The sequence below is a fragment of the Oryzias latipes genome, chromosome 1 (genome assembly GCF_002234675.1).
Source record: "Oryzias latipes chromosome 1, ASM223467v1".
NCBI lineage: Eukaryota > Metazoa > Chordata > Actinopteri > Beloniformes > Adrianichthyidae > Oryzias > Oryzias latipes.
In genome coordinates this window covers 13,176,492-13,197,632 of record NC_019859.2, presented here as the reverse complement: position 1 = coordinate 13,197,632, position 21,141 = coordinate 13,176,492, and the positions used below count along the sequence as shown (strand labels likewise).

The window sequence follows — 21,141 nt, the reverse complement described above, 5'->3', positions numbered from 1 at the left end:
TCGGAATATGAAGAAACACTCTCCGCTAATGTTAATAACTAATTGTGCCTTCTAAATCCAAAAAGGTGCCTTTTCATGGTTCTGAAACTTCTTTCTTTTTTTTAAATAATATTTTAACACCTTGAGGATGTTATACTAAGTGGCATTAATGCACAGCATTTAACCAAGGATGAAAAGATACAGAAAGGTATAGAACATTTGGTTAACCATAGATACAAACAAGATTATGTTGGTAAAAATGTATAAAATAGATCAGGAAGTAAAGAATCTGTTTCTGGCAAACTTTGTTTTATTTTCTTGTTGCGTTTTCTACTGTTGTTACCTTTTTATGCACATGTGATGCAAGCAAACGGACGTCCAAAGACAAGGTTGCTGCTATGGTCGGGTCAATTACTATCGGCTGAAGGTGAACATATAGAGACTCCGAGGGACGTGTGTTGTGTGCATTAAACTTGTGAAAACTTTTTTTCACAGCAATACATCAGTAAATTAATGACTTTTTTTTTGTTACGACAAAGAATAAAACATTTGTAAAAACAGCAAATGCCAAATTTTTGTTTGAAGCTGTTATGTCAAAGACAATTTGTTTGTTTGCTTAAAATAAAAAGTGAGTAAAAAAAGACATTAAATCTGTTAAGAGGCATTTTCATTCATAATTTTAAAAAAAATTGTTTTAAGTGCAAAATGAACAATAATTATATAGACTGTATTCATTTACATTAAAAAAAATTAACTATATTGTATCACCACAACTTTAGTTGAATCTTTGAAGTATAATTTTGTGCATCATCTATCAAGATGTATATAAAATCATGTGAGAGGGAACTCGTGCTTTTAACCTTAATGATAAATGCTGCACTATTTTTAATACATTGCAGGGCTCTGGGGGCCAACCCTCTGTACTGCGACTGCCACATGCAGTGGTTGTCCGACTGGGTAAAAAGCGGGTACAAGGAGCCGGGCATTGCCCGCTGTGCTGGGCCTGGTGACATGACAGACAAGCTGCTCCTCACCACGCCTTCCAAGAAATTCACCTGCACAGGTAAACACAACTCTACCATCCTTCAGGTGACTTCTTTAGTAAATATCCACGGTCCCAAAAATAGCACAAAACAAACATGCACTTTTCTTAATGTGCGATCTTTATAACCATTTAACAAAAGCTACCAGAGGGGACCGCATATGACCAAATCTAAATTTTAGCTGTCTGTAGAGGGGCATTATTGGAAAAGCAAACTATTTATCTATAAGCCTTTGTTATGACACATTTTTACATTATTTTAGCAAATCGCTCATTAATTCACCCTTGGTAATTGTCATTGGGAGATAATTAATCCAGAGAAACATGTCAGAATTTGTTTTTTTGTTTCCAAACAGTGTCATTTAAAACAAGCTTTATGCGTTTTTCATTACATTTAGACAGTTGCATGTTCAGAAAGAGCTCTGTCCTGCTTTTTAAGCGATTACCCAATACCAAGTTACGTTTTAACTCTCCACAATCATTCATTGGACTATTATGAAATATAGGTCCCCCATAAGACACTTTTGAAAAATTGTCCCCACGAAAATGTAAGTCAAAAATTGGGGCTTTTAAATCCAAAATGACTGCAGCTGCACCTCCTCCCACTGAAACTGTTCTTCTGACTGTTGACCTTATGTTTACACCTCATGATATCACATTACCTTCCACTACATGACTGAAACTTATCTCTGACCTAATTTGACTGACGCACTGTAGAAGTCCTCGGGCCTTGTGGCTTTCTGGTACCAGGTAAAGTAGCCACTGATATCCCACTTATTGTTTTTTTTTGTCTTCTTTAATTGCCCCGTTTGAGACAGTCCCGGCCCAGTTTACCCCACCCTTAGAAACCTGAGAAGACTGAGCCTGCCTTCCCTTTCCCTTTGAGCCCCCATGTTCTCACCAGCATCTTGTCTTCTGAATGTTAAATGTTGATGTACTGTCTTTGTCTTTTTTGGGGATACTGACTGCTGGATGTATTTTGCAGCTGCTGCAAAATGTTATTTTTTATTCAGTGGGAAAATCTAACTTTAAAGTTTAAATTTAGATTTTAACATATTCAAAAAAAATCATAAATTCTGGGGTTTTTCACCATTACCATCAATATTTGAAAAGATTTTGCATTCATTTTTAACCTGCAAAAATATCCTACTATTTTTATTTATGCATAAGATCCATCCAGAGTGTCCCTAAATGTGTTTAAATGTTGGGTTCTAACTCGATTTTCTCTCCTGAATATAAAGCATTTAATGTATTTTTTGTTGTTGTTGTTTGTGTTGGTTGGTGCGTCACACAGGCCCTGTTGATCTGAGTATCCAGGCAAAGTGTGAACCCTGCCTGTCCAACCCCTGCAAGAATGACGGCACATGCACCAATGACCCCGTGCACTACTATCGCTGCACCTGTCCTTATGGATTTAAGGTACCACAACCATGTCATTTTCAACTAGTAAACAACATACAGGCCTTTTTTTTAGAGATAATTATTATAAGATTAGAGAAATCGAAAATACCCATTTAGCTTTTGTGTCATGAAGGGCCAAAACTGTGAAGATCCCATTCATGCCTGCATCAGTAACCCGTGCCAGAATGGAGGAACTTGTCATCTGAAAGAAGGGGACGGAAGCAACTTTTGGTGAGAAATCTTTGAGTGTTTCTTAAAATATAGTTGACTTGTCTTAATAAGTTCTGGTCTGCTCTGACTCAAAACGCATGGAGCAGATATTTGAAAGGAAAAGTACAAAGAAGAGGAAAAGTCTTGAATTAAAAAATAAAAGTTTATTAAACAGTTTTTTAATTAAAATGCTTGAAATTATATATTTTGTTTCTGAAAAGAATTGTATTTATTTTGCAAATAAACACCTATTTATATGTACCACCCAAAACTAGTTAGGTAATATTCATCAACACAGAGCAAGATCAGAAAAAAATTAAAGCCTTTAAAACATGCTTCTAATCTTGAAATCATTTACTGGGTTAATACAGTTCACATTTTTATTTATATTAAAGGCCAGATTGTCCTTGTAAATGTGACATTCTAAGATCTTAGTAAAAGAACAAACAAACAAACAAACAAAAACTGCTTTAATTACCCCTTTCCAAAATAATAAAATTACAATTGACACAATTTCTATAGAATACACTGAAACCTCCATCCGAATTCTCACAGCTTTGCATCAGTTTCATGCTTTTCTGAAAGATCTGGAGATGAAATCTTTAAGATTGTGTTGTTGTCATTGCTTTTTTTTTATTATTATATAAAACTTGATGGGATGTGTTGTAATCTGCCTCTTGGCCAGGACGCCCTTGACAAAGAAATCTGACGACCAGGGAAGTTGGAAATAAAGCAGCAAAGTTTTGCTTCTCGATTAGCAAATTATTGTTTTATTATTTTGCATTAAAATTCTGGTAAAGTTATGAATTGATTATAATTACATTTTTATTTATGTTTCAACTTGACCATTTTACTGTGCAGGGTGACAAAAAAAGCAGAGTTTACTGCCGGCAAACCTAGCCAATGGTATTGTGAAATTTGTCCTAAAAACGGACATTTTTTTATGTTGGCCAAAAACTGCATAATCATAATTAAAAAGCCACTGGGAACATTTTTACTATAGACCAAAAGATGATCAAAATGGGACTTTTATTGATGTAAAATAGAGACAACTTTGAAGTAAGTAAACATCTTACAAGACCGTTTCTACTTTTTGAATTGCCTCATTGGTGGAAAGCCCCCATTTGCAGAATCTTTTTTCTTTGTAGAACCAATTCTGACTCCCACCCTGCAATCATTAATCCTCGGTTGCTAATTTCAGCCTCTGCAAAGCTCTTTTTGTCACATTCCATTTTTGCACTATTTCTTCTTTCCATTGTCAAATAAAATATTTATTGAGAATTGCTGCCAATGGCTATGTAATGAGCTATTAATCCACAGGAGTATGTGTAACACTGCAGCTCCATGGCTGTGCAGTAGTTGTGCCTGTGTGTACCTCAGACTATTTTCTCCTAAGGGGAAAATGTAGATGTGGCTGACACTGGATTTATGTTTTGCATGCACTGATAATCTGTATGTGTCACTGATATAGGATAGTATTGTACTTTATCAGATCATAATTGGCTTTTGTCTTTTCAAAATCATTTACTATTTTAAAGCCTTTCAGGGAAACTGTATTTGTTTTTTCCGTTGCGTACTTTTGAGTTTTGCTTCTCAACTAGCAAATTATTGATCTATTTCGCTTTAGAATTCTGGTAAAGTTATTAATTGGTTATTATTACCTTTTGGTTTATAGTCAACTTGCCCATTTCTTCTGCAGGGCGACAAAAACAGCAGAGTTAACTTTAAAAAAAGTCTGGCGAACATTGCATTTCTTCAGTGTGTGACTATCCTTTTTACCCATAAGAATGTGTGTGCGTGACTTCAGGTGTGTGTGTCCGGAGGGCTTTGAAGGAGATTCGTGTGAGATCAACATTGACGACTGCGAGGACAACGATTGCGAGAACAACTCCACCTGTGTGGATGGAATCAACAACTACACCTGCATGTGTTCTCCAGAATACACAGGTAACCCAAACCTGAGAGGGACCACTGAATTCTCATGTGCTTTGCTTCATTTTGTAATCCCATTTCATTTACTTAAAGCTAAAAATGCATGCATGGATAAAAACTGATTTATAGAAAAAAATTCTCTCAAGCTGCGTTCGCATCGCCCTCGGCAACGTACTTTCAAGCAACCACTTCCAATGAGAAGTCGATGACAACACACACATGCAGGTTTCGGGCTTCTACGTTTGAAACTCTTGTATTCCTGCGGAACTACAGAAGTTTCTACAACTGTTCTCGAGCTCTACAGTTTGTAGAATCAGAATAGAGCTGAGAAAGAAAAAGCCTGGAGCAAAATTTGGGAGGCTTGCACCGCTTTAACATTTCACACTAAGCCTCTTCCAACTTTATGAGACAGACATGCGCTATTGAACAGCAGAAAAAGAGTAAAAGAAGAAGCCCCTCCCTGCTTGCCCAGTGTGAACACCGCGTTCTTGAAGATGCGTCACATGCCTGGTGTAAACATTGCATCAAACAAACACTGGTCTCTTGCTATTTGTGAATCTGCTTTTCACTGTGCTAATCAGCTCTGCTAACCTTTGTGGTCGTGTTTTCTCTCTGTCTTTGGGTGTTTTGTTGTATTCTTTTCCATCTTGCTCTGCTTTCTGTCTTTCATCTGTCATTGTTTGTTCGTATTTTCTGCTGTGGTGGGTTTTTTTGGGGGATGACAGCTGCTACCAATGAGGTGGAGAGAGGTTAGTCTGTTCTACTCTCTGCCCTGTCTGTCCTTTTTCCCTTTTGTTTTCCAATCTACGTCATTTCCCTGTGCTCTTTCCATGCACCTTGTAAAACTGTGAGATCCCAAGCCACTGAGTGAGCCTGCTGAATGCAGTTGTGCTTCATGTCTGCAGTGCCTGTTTCTTTGGTAGAAACACCTCAAAGTCACATGATTGTTAACCACACCTTTAAGCTTCATTTCAAACCAGACATTCATGGGTCAGATATCAGGATGGAGGCGTTCATGGCGTTTCCGCTTGTTAAAAAAAAAGTTGTTAAGACTCAGTTTGAGCAATGTTTCAACATCAGGAAACATCAGATCAGGAAAGTTACTTTATTTGAAATAAAAGGCGATGAATTTATTGATCATTTGGATCTCAGTTTCATTTTGTCCTCTTTAGGGGTTTAAAAAGTAAAAACCCACTCTGATGAACATTGTAATTTTAAGGTATTTAACATGTTCTTGTAGCATTTTTCTCATAAATATATTAAAAGAAATAAGCTTAAAATTGCGAATCTGAGTATTTCTTTATTCAAGTCATTATGAATCAGGATCAGATGTAAAAATTGTGTTGGAAAAAGGTTGTTGGTACAGTGTAAAAAAAATACGCTGGACATGTCACAACCCCCTTGCTTCGTTCCATTCTGATGCATCCACTTTTAGACACATGTCTTTGTTTCAACCACTTTAAACCATCCTTTATGTGTTTCCAGACTGAAACTGTAGTTCAATAAAGCATCAAAAGGCCTGGCCTGATCCACCAAAGCAACATTCAGTAACCTCCAAACCTCCCTCCAGTGGGTCAGATCTGGTGTTTGTTGTAGCTCATCATTTCCCATTTGCACAAACTGGTGGCACTTTTTCCTCCAACAGATTTTTAGCAGAACGCAACCAGTTTTTAATTAGATTGTGAGCAAGGATGTCTTCGAAAACCTTAATAAGCAGAAACCTTTTAATTTCATAGATGCCCAAATCGTGACTGAACATCACAAGCTTGTGTAATAACTCCAGAAGTTGACTCACTGGTGTCAGGAGGATCCCTGATGCCTCATCAGTGATTAATTTGGAGTTCAGAGGATCAGGATACTCTCTTGAATATCATCAAGAATGTGGCACTTTAAGCAGTGGGATCATTTATCAGACTACTGCGTCGGTCTTAGCCATGAGAGAGACATCCATCATCGAGCGTAGAACCACACGTACACATGCTGTGCCCTGCATTTCACAGCCACAGTAACAAACACCAAGAACAAATCCTGTGTGAGGGTGTTGGACAATATTGATTCGCTCAACGTTAACATTCAGTTTATGCATCAGGCAAGTGTTGAAAAGCTGCTGATGTGATTTCTATGTCTGTGGATGTAGGAGAGCTCTGTGAGGAGAAGCTTGACTTCTGTGCCCCAGAGCTGAACCCATGTCAGCATGACTCAAAGTGCATTTTGACTCCTCAGGGATACAAGTGAGTGCATTTGACACACACCGACACACTCACACACACTTTGTGTTCCCTCCTACAGGCTTTAAAGATTTGATTACATGATAGAATGAATGAGTTGATGGGTTACCCCCACAGAATAGTGGGCTTCTATGAACTTTTTAAATGTTTTCCTTACATGTTTAAACTTGATTGCGCACAGAGACATTCACCTATACAGTTTGACTCAAAATTGAATGCAATTTGTTTAACCATTTCAATGGCAAATAGTGTATACCTGTATAGCGCTTTTCTACCTCACTTTAAAGCGCCTTCAAGTAAATTTAGACATAAAGGTGAGCGGCTGGGTCTTTAAATACTGTTTGTTGCTCGTTTTGGTCCTGTATCAACATGCATTTTGTTCTGTTTTGTTCAAATATGTCAGGTGTGAGTGCACTCCAGGCTTTGTGGGTGAGCATTGTGAGCTGGACTACGATGACTGTAAAGACAATAAGTGTCAGAATGGAGCGCAGTGCATTGATGCTGTGAACGGGTACACCTGCGTCTGTTCAGAGGGGTACAGGTGAGAACATTTAAAAACGGGAAAACAATATTTAACCTACATTTGATACAGAAATAACATCACATATTGATTAGTACTTGAAAGCACTTTGATTGGGTAATGTTTCTTTGTTTTTTTTAAGTGGGTTATTCTGTGAGTTTGCTCCCCCAATGGTCCTCCCCCGCACCAGCCCATGTGACAACCACGAATGCCTCAACGGGGCTCAGTGTGTTGTGGTGGGAACGGACCCACGCTGTCAGTGTCTCCATGGCTACGAGGGTGAACGTTGTGAAACACTCGTTAGTGTCAACTTTGTCAACCGAGAGTCCTACCTGCAGCTTCCATCCAACCTGCTCTCACCACAGACCAACATAAGCCTACAGGTAGACTCTCACCTGGCTGATTTCTCAAATATATAACATTTTATTTACTATTTTTAAAGGAAACTATCTTTTAAAGGTGTCTGGTTCCATCTCTGGGAACCAATTAACACCCTTTTTAAACATATACCTCTTTATTTTTAGATTGCAACAGATGAGGACAGTGGTGTGTTACTGTACAAAGGAGACAACGACCACATTGCCATGGAGCTGTACAGGGGACGCCTCAGAGTTAGCTATGACACAGGCTCTTATCCACCCTCTGCGATTTACAGGTGCATGCACACACTGAGGAACGCCGACACGATGGATGATTAGAACGTGTTGCTTAAGCCGTTTCATTTTCCTTCCATCAGTGTGGAGACAGTGAATGATGGAAGCTTTCATGCGGTTGAGTTGGTCGCCGCAGAGCAGACTCTGTCTCTGTCCATCGATGGCGGACCCCCGAAGTCCATCGGCTCTATCAACAAGCAGTCCACTCTCAACATAGATTCTCCCCTTTATCTGGGCGGTGAGGCTTTGATTTTCTTGTAGAACACCGTTATTTTAGAATTTCTTGACAAATCAGTGCATTGATTAACCCCTTCGCCACTCACAGTGGGTGGTGACTATAAGTGATTTATGAAATCAGAATTATTAAGACCGGAAAAATGTCTTTACATCTCTCTTTTATCCATATTTACAAAGCTTCTAGACATATCTGCCTAAATTTGACCAAAAAATTAAGAGTTTTATACTCCAAAGCTTGTAAGTAAAAAGATCAGGCTTGTATATGTATAAGAGAGCTAAATTGACAAAATTTAAGATGCAAAATGAATAAAACTACAAAAAAAGTTAAAATGTAGCTTGAATTGAGGGAAACAAGACAAAGCCTTTGTTTTCCACTTAAAAGAGCTTCTTGAAATTGTGAATCCTATACAGTCTAAAACTGAACAGATAGATTGTAGTCTCCCCCATAGGATCTCATGAGATTTGAGGTTAAAAAAAATGTTAATGTTACTTTAATCAAGTGAGAAGGTGGGTCAAACTACCATTTTTCTAGTGGTATTTTCCTGAAGATGGAGGACTTATTGAAAGAAAATTGCATTTCTGAGTATTTCTTTATTAAAAACATTGTGAATCAGGAGCAGACAAAACAGTGCCTTTTAAAATGATTGTGTTTGTGATGTAGAGGATACGCTGTATGGGTCACAAGCTCCCTGCTTCGCTCCATTCTACATTCTACATCTTCGTTTTCCTCGAATGAGCTGGCATCTGACTCAAAACTTAACCACTGGATTGCTCTAATATTACTCGCCTTTTTTTTGCACTGCTAATATCAGGTTGGGGGTGTGAGGGGCTGTAAGCTAGCGGGAGAGCGTGTAAACTAATGGATGTCGGGAACAGTCCCGCCCACAACTCAGAGGCAAATTTCTAATAAACTACTGCTGCTCTGCAGAAACTATGTCCTAGAAAACAACACAGGTTTTTTGATTTTGGCTAAAAACAGCATAATTACAATTAAAAGACCACTGGGAACGTTTTTACAATAGATCAAAAAAAGATCAGGATCAGTTTTTAAAGTATCATTTTTGGTCATATTGGTTACTAGTTACTAGCTAGCTTGCTGGTTTCATGAAAAAAACAGAAACTAAGTAAACTTTTTTGGGTTTAATGATAAAAATATATGTACTTCAGTATACAGTTGTCTCTTTTGTTTTTTTACAATCTATCTGTATTTGCCACAAAGGTCAGTCTGAGACCAACCACAGTATTGATAAAGTCATCATCACTATTTCTTCTGATAACTATTTTTCTAATCTGTTGTTGTTTGCCAGTAGAATATGGCTCAACAATCCCTCTTTTGCTCATGCAGGAATGCCGGAGCGAGCCTTTGCCTCTGGGGGTTTCTCAGCCTTGCAGCACAGCCCTGGAGGCCACAATGGCACCAGTTTTCATGGCTGCCTGCGTAACCTTTACATCAACGGGAAGCTCCAGGACTTAGGAGCTGGTTTGGACCTCGGGGCTCTAAGTTCTGGAAGTCCACAGGGTCCCCAACACTGGCTGGGAAATGGTGTGGAGCCAGGCTGCCAGCCCTGCCAGAGAGACACCTGTGTTAGTGGTGACTGCCACCCAACAGGACAGCGTGGGTTCACCTGTACCTGCCACCCAGGGTGGACAGGGACTCTGTGTGACCAGCAAGTTAGCAACCCTTGTGACGGGAACAAGTAAGTTGGATTTGAACGTTACGCCATTTCTGTGACTTTTTTTAATCAATCTAAATAAGTAGGTCCATATTTATCTGTGTTCTGACTGTTGTCATCCAACCACAGGTGTATTTATGGTACTTGTGTCCCAATCAACTCCTACTCCTACTCCTGCCGCTGCCAGCCTGGTTTTACTGGTGTCCTCTGTGATGAGAGGGATCATGACACAGTCAACTCCTGCAGCCTGTCTCACTGCAAACATGGCAAATGTAGAGTGTCAGGCCTGGGCAAAGCATACTGCGAGTGCAACAGTGGTTATACAGGAGAAGCCTGCGACAGAGGTTAGGAATCACTAATAAATATTTGTGTTTAGCAGATCTTTTGGGGAGAATCCATTCGTATCAATTCTTTCCCCCCACTTTTCTGTTTTGATGAAAGCCCTTGTTTCCTTCTCTGTTGTTTGTGAATGCCGTTCTCTGCAATGAGCGCTGCTAACATTGTTTCAATGTCTCTGCACTAATGCTTCAAAACATCACTTTTGCAACTCAGCTTCTCCCGAACTTCCTCTTAATCCCATGCGGGGAGCTACTCAGGTGAGACTACTTAATTGCATGTAATCCTCATCCATTTTTCTTTCTTCTTTTAAGGATTTTTTTTCACTCATGAAAACTAGACCTCAACACACTAACCCTTTTTTACTTCCTTTTCACTACATATAATGTAGATAAGATGGTTTGATGCTTTCTGTCTTTCTCAACTAAAAAGCTAAAATGGGCATTTCTAAAGATTATACATACATGTTTAGGAAAATTGCATGTCTTGATTAAAATAGACAATAATTGGACATTAGTACCTTTTTATTTATTTTGACTCAACTATAAAGCAGTATTTCTGATATCAAAATGATCTCCAATGTATTTTACAAAATTAAGTATTAATTTCCCATGAATAGGTTAATATTTTTAAATCTTTTTTTTTATTTTATTTTTTTGTTCTGTTTTTTTTATTTAATTCTTTTGTGTCTCTAATTCTAAATTTTTATTTATTTTTTTAATAAAAAAACAAGTAAAAGCCTGTTTTTTTTGTCTGTGGCACAAATGTTTAAAAAATACTTCACATTTGTAGTTTTTTTTTAATGTTTTTGGTTTTTCTTACAAGGTTTACACACCAGGACTTTTTTTTTCTAACTTGTTCTGTCCAACAACAGAGCAAACAGATGAGCGCTGAAGACGTTTTGTGTTGGACAGGTTTTACTACTACAAAAAGGGGTCATGAATCTTTGGATAACCAGGGTGTAAATTTGTATGAACCCCTTTCTGTTTTCTTTTTTTTGTTTTTTTTATTATTTTTTGTTTATTTGTTAAATGTTGTGTTTTAAGTATATATACATATTCTATTTATTAAAGGGGAAGGATGACAATTTGTACTTAATAAGTTTGTCCATACAAAATTAAGAATGTCATCCTGTAAATTTATACATTTGATTGCATTTTCATTACTTTATTACCAAACAAGAAACAAACTAAATATTTCCTCTCCTTGGCTTTTTTTAATATAAAATCTGAAAGTAGTAACAAATGTGCTCTGTACAAGAGGTTTTGCCATTTTGCCGAATGCCACAGGCTATTAAAACCTTTGCTATAACCCTAAAGATGTAGGTGAATTCCTGTTGCCCATCAATATTGATCAGCAGAATAATTAGATTTCAGTATTGTACAATCAGAGATTTTGGTATAAAAAAAATATAAATCTTCCATAGCAGGAAAGTGCTCCGGCACTTTCACCCCCCAAAAAATATGAGAAAACCAAGAACAACATCCTCAGTCCTTGTCCTCATTGTAAACAAAATTACAGGTCCGAAATACATGTATTAGTATTTCTTCAAATGGTTTTTGTAATATAAAGTTTCTATTAGGATCTTCTTGAACTTTTCCTTACATTGATTGGTTGGATAAAAACAATGTAAGATGTTCACTGATACCTCTTTAACTTTATTCACAAAAAATGTGTTTAACAGAAGCCAAAAAAACTGCTGCTGCTGGTCAGATGCAGCTTGTTTGTTTAAAGACCCACTCCTTTCATCTTTTGATCTATTTTTAAAGCCATTTTTTGCCAAAATCAAATATCCTGTGTCATTTTCTAGTACATAGTTTCTACAGAGTGGCAGTGGTTCTTTCGAAATTTCTCATTTCCCATCATCTGTCTGTTTGCACACTCTCTCACGAGCTTACAGCCCTTCACAACCCCAAGCTAACTTAGACGTACACGGGACTATTTGTCAGCATGATCAGAATGGAGCGAAGCAGGGAGCTTTCGGCCTGCCGATTGTAGCACCTATGCCACATCTGCAAGCCTTTTCCAGCAGCATTTTTTCATCTGCTCCTGATTCACAATGATTTTGATCAAGAATATTCTTTCTATTTGTCCTCCATCATCAGAAGATTTTATATCATCATGTATATTTGAATATATTGCTCTCATTTTATATTGTAGACTTCTGACTGTTTCAATTCTTTTGCATATCCCAGAGGTGGCCTGCAGAGGGGAACGGGTCCGAGATGTCTACCAGAGACAGCAAGGCTACGCGGCGTGCCAAACCCAGGAGAAGGTCTCCCGTTTAGAGTGTCGAGGCAGCTGTCCGGGGGGGTCAGAAGGACAGGGCTCCTGCTGCACCCCTCTTCGTAGCAAACGTAGGAAATACACCTTCCACTGCACAGATGGCTCTTCCTTTGTCCAGGAGGTGGAGAAAGTGGTGAAGTGCGGCTGTACAAAGTGTTCTTCATAAAAAGAAAGAATTAAAAACAAAAAAGAGTCCACCCCTTTTTGCAGATTTCTCCAGATATTTTGTGTTCCTGCCCGCCTTACTTGATCCTCTTCCATCTTCACTCACATTGAGGAAACTACGCGCAACAGAGTATTCTCCGCCTCAACCGTGTTTTTTTCTGACCCCTGAAAATGGTAAAGAAGAAAAAAATGGAGAGTTGTCTGACAAAAGGAGTTTTTTTTTTCTCGTCAGTGCTGGACTGGTGATTTAATGCTTCCTCAGTGGGAATCTTGAATTGTATTGTAAAGTACAAAAAACAGACTTATTTTTTATTATGAAGTAAAGAAAAAAAGACCAAAAAAAAAGAGGAAAAAAAACCCCACGGAAGTGAACTTTGTCCATTCTTCGTTTCGTTTGACATCATGACTCCGATGGTTCGTCACAGTGTCCTGTCGCTGGAGAGCTGACGGCTCCGACCACTTCCTTTCGACTTCCTGCTTTCTGTGTTGTGTGTAAATCCGACCGTCAGTAGCACAGACTGAACACAGGGAGGAGCTGCACTTAAGTCCCCACTATAGTGATCAGTCTCCTTTAGCGAGCCTCCTGCGCCCTCTGAGGTCGTGTGCATGACCCCACACACAGCTGCACTCTTTTATACAGCGACTGAACAACACACACACACAGTTAAAAACTTCACCTGTCAGGTGGAAAATAAACCCTTCTGTTCATCCTCCCTGGTCATGAATGACAAGTATTTATTGTATCATAAATACCTGTACTTACTCAGTAAATCCCCCCTCCTTCCCGGGTATCAATCTGATTCTTTTAATATATATTAATTTATATTTGTCCTTATTTTTGTATTAAAAGACATACTCTGTCAAGCTAGTTGAACTAACAAAATGGTGTCCTCTATTTTGCTTTATGAGAAGCTGTTTTTTTGATCACTGAAACTCTTGTGCTTGCCAGAGACCTTAGTTACATTTTTATCTGCAAATGTGACGTGAAGACATTGTATATTTTTGTCGCGTTTCCTGAGAGTTTGTACTGTGCCATTACCAGAAGGTCTTTATAATAAGAGTATATATAGATACTTTTCCCTACCTATGTATTTCACACAGAGACTTTGTGAGTAGCATTGACCCTTAGCAGATGCATAGAACTGTTTTTACCTTTTTAAACTAATTTTAAGAAAACTGTGACTTTTCTAAATGAAACTACTTTGTTAGCCCCTTCGGTCTCTGATGTTAACATGTTGCTGCTACGTTTTTTTGTACTGTAGACTTGGATCCTGATCTGTATGTTTAATAGAGCTTCATGCTCCTGACTGTATGGGGGCACTTTGTGTAACTGATAAATATGCCCCCTCCCTCCCTCCCTCCCTCCCTCCCTCCAACACACATGTGCATTGTGCTTTATATCTCCCTCCTTCATCCCAGACAATTGTCAGTTCCCTGACTGATGTTTGTTTATTAAACACAATATTTACCTCACATTTTTACATCTTTGCTCTTTTGTTGCATGGAGTCTCATTATAGTAACCGACATTTGTTTTACACAGATATTTATATTTTTCCATATATTTTTTTAAATGTTTGTTATTCTAAGATTTTCTTTTTAGAGTAAGCAGGGAATCTCTTAAAGTCCCACTCCGATCATCTTTTGATGTATTTTCACAGCAGTGGTCTTTTAATTATGATTATGTCGTTTGAGACAAAAAATTGTGAAAGAACTGTGTCATTTTCTAGGACATATTTTTTGGAGAGCAGCAGTAGTTCATAAGAAATTTGCCTCTGAGTTTTTGGCGAACCTTTTTTTTTTCTTTTTGTTTTACCAGTAGTGGAAGATCTTTATTCAGTGGTTACAAGAGTCTGTGAGCCGTGACGAATCAAAACAGAAAACACAATGACTGTATTTAGATATATTTATGATTTGAAATAAATCTTGAGTGACATTTTTTTTTTTTGGCGAAACTTTTAGCGCAGCGTGAACCCGCCCCAGCTGGCCGACATCCTTCTGTTTACACTCTCTCCCACTAACTTACAGCCACTCACAACCCCAACCTAAAATTACAGATGCAGCAAAAATGCTAAACAATATTGGAGCTATGCAGCTATACAGATTTGAGCCAGATTCCAGCTCAGACAAGGAGAACAAAGAGGTACATGGATCCATTTGTCCTCAAGTGGATGTATCAGAATGGAGCGGGGCAGGGAGCTTGTGGCCCACAGACTTTCTTTTCTAAGTCACAGCTACAAGTTTTTTCAACAGCATTGTTTCATCTGCTCCATATTCACGATTTGAATAAAGAAATACTCATCATCTCATCAGAAAAATGCCACAATAGTACTGTATGTTAAAAACAACAAAAGCATGATTTTCACCTGAGTGACTTTTAAGGGTTTCACTTTCACACCTGTTTTTTTATTTAACTTCTTAAATGTCTGATATCACTAAAAAAATAAAAAAGCCCTGAGTTTGTTTTGGATGCAATCAAAATGTTGAAGTGCTCTTTGCAGATTTAAATACTGTGGCCGGCTGTCAGCAGTAGAATATTTAATTGCCTTCTCAAATGTTTTTCTCTGTACAACCTGTGGCAGTGCAAACCATCTAACTGAATCAAATTTGTAATCAAGCAAAAGTGCCATCAGGGGAAGCGAGTTAGATTGTGTTTGGACCAGAATAATATGGTGTGATTTAGTTTGATTAGATGGGGAACGCATTTGATTTGTTGTCAAACAACATTTTGGAGAGCAGAAAAATCCACCTGGAAGCTTCATTCTTTGACAACAGCTATTTGGGGAAGTTAAAAAAAGCAGGAGGAAAAGAGAAATCTGCTCCATTTATTTCTCCGACAAGACATTGATTCCCTTCACCCAACCTGTTTACAACCCCACAAGCAACTGTGATAAATAGTTCTCTGACCATAGATTGATTAGCACTTGCACTTGATCACATCTCCATGATTGCCCACAACACATTTTTAAAAGTGGTTTCTGCTTTTTTGTTTTTTTGCTCTGGTCATTGTTTTCTTTTCCTTCTCATACTGCACACCGCTTACATCACATAATCCTTTTTATTGGATTTTTGCTCTTTGATTTTCTGAGTAGTCTGTATGTGTGCGTATTGCAGATGATCACACTAGGGTTCGCTTGCAAGTGAGCCAAGTTCCTTTTTTCTTATCTGCATATGACCGTAACCCTTGTGCTATCCTAGGCACTTTAACATTGGGAGTTGGGTCATCTAGACCCACTAGACAGTGCCTTGAACCTTTTTTCTTCAATGATTTGTGATCTTCACGGATGTCCATGGATAACATGAAATCTTTCCACCTTTATCCACCTTTGTCATGGTAGGGAGAACACGTCAATGTAAGGGTGGGGTCATAGGAAAGCACAAGGGTTAGATGAACCACCACACCTGTATAGGCATGGAATAGTGCCACCCCACCTGGGATAGGCATACCAAGGGATGAGTTCTGATAGAGGCCCAACAATGCTGGTGTGAGTGTTCAATTTCTCAAGTTGTGACAAATTAACTCTTGTGCTATCTTAGATGACCCCACCCTTACATTGACATGTTCTCCCTTCTATGAAAAAGGTGGATAAAGGTGGAAAGATTTCATGTAATCCATGGACACCAGTGAGGTTCATAAATCATTGAAGAAAAAAGTTTTAATGCACTGTCTAGTGGGTCTAGATGACCCAACTCCCAATGTTAAAGTGCCTAGGATAGCACAAGGGTTACAGCAGCTTTTACAAAGCCCTTTACTGTGTTGCATGAAATAACCCAACTTATTTTGTACCAGTTGTGGCCCCAGGGAAGGTCACATCCAGGTCTGAAGCAAAACCATACTTTTCTTTACGGCAAATTCCAAATCAAATTTAAAAAGAGTCTGTAGCAAATACTTTAAAAAAAAAGGATTTACCTTACTATTGCCTAAATACAGCAAGGATTGGCTTCCAGCAGTCTCTATCCTAGTCAAGATAGCTAGACCTATAGATAAGTAACTGATTAGTTTACTATTGGAAAGGGCTTTCCCTCTCTAATAGTGAACTAATTAATGGTGCCATGATATGACACCATTAATTCCATACATGACACGCGTCTTGATTTTTAGCTGACATACTTGAATGTTAATGCAGTTTTGGAAGATTTCTCCCACGATTTTAAAATAGAATTAAATTTAACACGATTGGATTTTTGTTTGAACATTTGTAATAATGTTTGGGTAGTAACACAAACAAACCCGTTCAATAACAACATGAAGCTCAATATTCTAAAATACCAAATGAGCAATTGTCTTTGAAAGGACCTGGGCCAAAATGAGAAATAATAAAGTTCAGTCTTTTGTCTCACAAATATAGATGATTGAGTCACTGGAATAAAGTGTTTGGAATCATCAGCAGAGGGCAGCAAACACCATAGATTGAAAGCTGTACTGACACTTTGACTGAATGCTCACTCCAGGAGATGATTCTCAAGATGTTCTCCAAAGGCCTTTATGCAGTTCATAAGTATTTTAGAATTCAATTTTTGCTGGATTTAATTCTTAATAATGTTTGAACTGTTCAGTGGCGCTATCCAAACCACTTATATGACAAGAACACCGCCGTTGTCAACTCAAAGGTGGTGGGAGGGGTTTCTATTGGATGTCATCATACATTACGATACCCCCATAAACAGAAATGTGTTGCATTGTAACCCTTGTGCTATCCTAGGCACTTTAACATTGGGAGTTGGGTCATCTAGACCCACTAGACAGTGCTCTGAACCTTTTTTCTTCAATGATTTGAGAACCTCACTGGTGTCTATGGATTACATGAAATCTTTCCACCTTTGTCCACCTTTGTCATGGTAGAGAGAACACGTCAATGTAAGGGTGGGGTCATGGGATAGCACAAGGGTTAAATTCTCTAATAAAATATATCTGTTTGAAAACGTAAGATGTAAATGACAAAATATTTATTAGTTTAAAATAAAATCATTTCAGGACACAGAACAGACAAAACTAGACTTGAGCTCAACAGATCAAAGTGAGCAAACATCCGTCTTCAAACTTCAAATTTAACATGTTTCCTATAAATAGGCAAGGGGGATTACAGAAGGTGAGACAAAATAAGACTAAAAAAGGGAACATTAGTATTAAAACGGAAATTCATGGCCTTAACTGCACTAAGAGGGATTAACATCATCAGAACCAAATATAATAAATAGAAAACATTAATCTGGTTTGCTCAGGAGGGAGCCGGTTTAGCTCGTGCTGGTTTGCGGCGCCTTCCGTCCGTGAAACCAGGGTTCAACTCCGGGCTGCTCCCTGTTCCCTTCACCACCTCTGTGCCAGTCCCAAGCCCAGTTTGGGAAGGTTGCGTCAGGAAGGGCATCTGGCGTAAAACATTGCCAAGTTTTCCATGCGACTTGTTTGCTGTGGCGACCCCTGATGGGAGAAGCCAAAAGAGGAAGATGAATCTGGTTTGCTCAGGAACAGGACTAGACCAAAAATAACAGAAAAAGGCAAGATTATAACAAAACTAAATCCAAAAAGAAACCAAACACTAACAACAACTTAAAGTCAGAGATAAAACTTTCCTAGAAATGTTACAAATAAAAAATGATCTAAAAGTTTTTTAGATTGAAACAAAAATCCCAAACCTCCTAAAACAGCGACAGTGAGTCCAAAAATGACCAAGCAAGCAAACATTAATAATCCTGCCTCAGGGCCTGTAGTTTCATAACCTGTCAGTGAGTGCTGCATTTGAGTAAAAGCCAGTCAATCACTTCCGACTACTGCATTCTTGTGACTCAACTTTGAAACTCTCTGAGGTGGTGCTCACTTGCTCTGGAGGGGTTATAGTCAGACCAATGTTTGTTCTCCATGCTGCAGCCCGGCCAAAAAGCTTAATTGCATCGACACCAAGATGCACAATTCAGAAGATCTGGCTGTGCAACACATCTAGGAAAAAATACAGTTTACAGAAAATAACTGTTTTTATTCAATGTGAAAATACAGCCTCAGTTCCCTGCAGCACAAGGAAAGGGTTTTTCTTTTACTCAGTTCATCATCCTCTGTGGTTTCTGTGTGGGCCGCCGAAAGCTAAAATGACTTTGTTGAAATAAAAAGTGTCAGTAAGGATGTGGAAAATGACAGGGCTTTTCGAATGTTTGTTCCTCTGTGTAAAAAGGAACCAAAGATTCTTGTTCCAGTCACAAAAAACCTCCAAAAACAGAAAACATGTGTAATCTCTGTGACAAAAGGTTCATATAACGTAGATTTGAACCAAAAGATTCTCCCTAACTCCTGGAACAACAGACATCTATAATTAATAAACGGGTTGAATCTAAAAATAAAACAATGTACAGCTCTGACAATATAATAAGTATGATTTGAATGCATACGTATCATCCCCAAGTGTTTTTAGTGTTCATTTCTCAAAACAAAACTTTAACAAAACTGACTTTTTCCAATTCAAAAATGAACTAAACCTAGATTTTATCACAAATAAAGCTGCAGCTTTACGATGCGCTTGTACTTGCAGACCTGCTGTTGAGCAGCCGGAGAGAGTGCCGGAGGTCATGAATTATAAACTGCAGTCCACACTCAGGTGTTCTCGCCCTATTCTTTTCTCAGGATCCCAATGCCCTCAAGATACCAACGTTAATGTCATCGGCTGCACCGACTGAAGGTTTGTGTTTTTTGGAGTGTTGTTTTATGGTCCTTGATTGACCACAAAACTTAAACATCCTCCAAAGTGCATTTGCACATTTTCAGATGTTGTTTTCCCAAACTTACATCCTTTACAGCTGTCCCCACTTTCCTCTCAGATTTGCAGAACATGGTTCACTCCGTATCCTCCTATGAGTGTTTGTGTGTCTGTCTCTGCTCTATTTATAGGGGGTTGGAAGGACACTGCGAGGATGAGACGGCAGCCCTTCCGATGCCGTGCACTAATAATTCAGCTGCTTCATGCATCAGCAGGAAATAGAACCGGCAGCCAGCTGTGCTCAGCTGCATCACACACATGTAGCTGCCGTTAGAAACGTTCACTTCTTATTAATAAAGCATGTGTGACCTGCTTTGGCTTCGTCTTGTGAGGTGACAGCTTACAGCCACAAAGACAAAAAAGAGGGGAAAAAGATGTTTGCATGCTGGTGCCCACACTTCTGTACAATTTTAATTCTGTTTATATTGTGAAAAAAGAAGCTGATTATAAAAATTAGGGCTCAGTAAAAATAAGTGAGCTTTTTATTTTTAATCCTCAGAAAGGTTTTCCTAAAATTTTGACCAAAGACTTTTTCAAATTTAGGGAAAACTAAAACTTTATGACTTGTGAGCCACAAAAAGTCCTAAAATTTGACAGAAGGGCCAGCAGGAGCTGATGCATGGAGTGTTTTGGTGGCCCACCTTGTAAGAGAAAGAAATAACATGGAATCTGGATGAAATTACACTTTAATTTTGATGCAAAATCAATTAATATATTTGAAAATGGTACATTTTGGAGTTTTTACTTCAAAACTGTGAATTTTATTCTTATTTTAATGCTGATTGCCCTCAGGGAAAAAAGCAAATTAGAGAAACGACAACTTGGAACACACACAAATGTCAGAAAACAGCAAATCTTCAGACACCACATGAATAGTTTATGACCTTCCAAGAGCCCTCAGGTCCTCAGGTCCAGGTCTGCTGGCAGTCCCAAAAGTCAGAAAAAAAACCCACATTTAGGCCACATTTCAGCACCGTGGGCCTTGCCTATGGACCAGCCTGAATAAGGATGTGAGGGCATGTGGAGGTTTTAAGAAAAACTCAAGACTTGCCTTTTTAGATTGGCTTTTAGGTACGGTGGTGCTATTAGGTACGGTGGTTCCTTCATGCCCACATGTTTTAATTTGATTTTCTTGTTTTGTATTGTTTATATGATTGTTTACGCTATCGTTAACTACTATTTCCATACTATCATATATTTTATTATGTAAGGCACTTTGAGGTGCTCTTTAGCAAGAAAAGTGCGCATGAAAAGTGCTATATAGATACATTTGAATTTGAATTTGAATTTGAATAACTGTCTGCACTAAAACAAAGGTCAGTGCATTTAAAGTATATCCATCGTATGGGGAGACACCAGAACTACAGGGAAAATAAAACACTGTAAGGATTATCAATATTATTTATAACAGTTTGGCGGGCCAGAATAAATAGTTTAATGTGGACCCAGGTTTGCCCATCCCTGATTTACTGTAAAAAGTTTGTCCAACATTCATGTAAAAAGTCTCAAACTAACAGATAAAAAGTTTGAATTTTTGAAAGCTGAACAGAAATTAATGGAATTTTCCATTTTGCTTTTCTCTGTAAATCACTTACATTTTTTATGTTTTTCAAAATTAATTTGTCTTACAAGTAAAAGGCTGCACAATGCCACACTAAATGTTTGATTGACTTTCTATTTTTAAGCTCATTGAATTAAAAATAAGGAACTTCATTTATAATTACTCTTGTGATTGCTT

General features: G+C 38.2%; 1 protein-coding gene across 15 annotated transcripts in view; it reads left to right on the top strand.

The window, feature by feature from the left end:
- Positions 1-14,136, top strand: part of slit2 (slit guidance ligand 2) — a 96,235-nt gene extending 82,099 nt beyond the window's left edge. For 6 of the 15 annotated variants that reach the window (XM_020702996.2, XM_020703000.2, XM_020703018.2 and 3 more), the window contains 14 exons: positions 879-1,042; positions 1,739-1,771; positions 2,316-2,440; positions 2,556-2,653; positions 4,440-4,579; positions 5,290-5,313; positions 6,702-6,795; positions 7,196-7,333; positions 7,455-7,695; positions 7,837-7,967; positions 8,049-8,203; positions 9,548-9,899; positions 10,005-10,219; positions 12,407-14,136. In XM_020702996.2, the coding sequence (XP_020558655.2) occupies positions 879-1,042; positions 1,739-1,771; positions 2,316-2,440; positions 2,556-2,653; positions 4,440-4,579; positions 5,290-5,313; positions 6,702-6,795; positions 7,196-7,333; positions 7,455-7,695; positions 7,837-7,967; positions 8,049-8,203; positions 9,548-9,899; positions 10,005-10,219; positions 12,407-12,663 (2,167 nt within the window). In that variant the 3' untranslated portion in view covers positions 12,664-14,136. Of the gene's footprint in view, positions 1-878; positions 1,043-1,738; positions 1,772-2,315; positions 2,441-2,555; positions 2,654-4,439; positions 4,580-5,289; positions 5,314-6,701; positions 6,796-7,195; positions 7,334-7,454; positions 7,696-7,836; positions 7,968-8,048; positions 8,204-9,547; positions 9,900-10,004; positions 10,220-10,427; positions 10,472-12,406 lie in introns of all 15 variants that reach the window. The other 9 variants (XM_020703021.2, XM_011475065.3, XM_020703023.2 and 6 more) reach the window with 4 other exon arrangements.
- Positions 14,137-21,141: the final 7,005 nt, after the last annotated feature.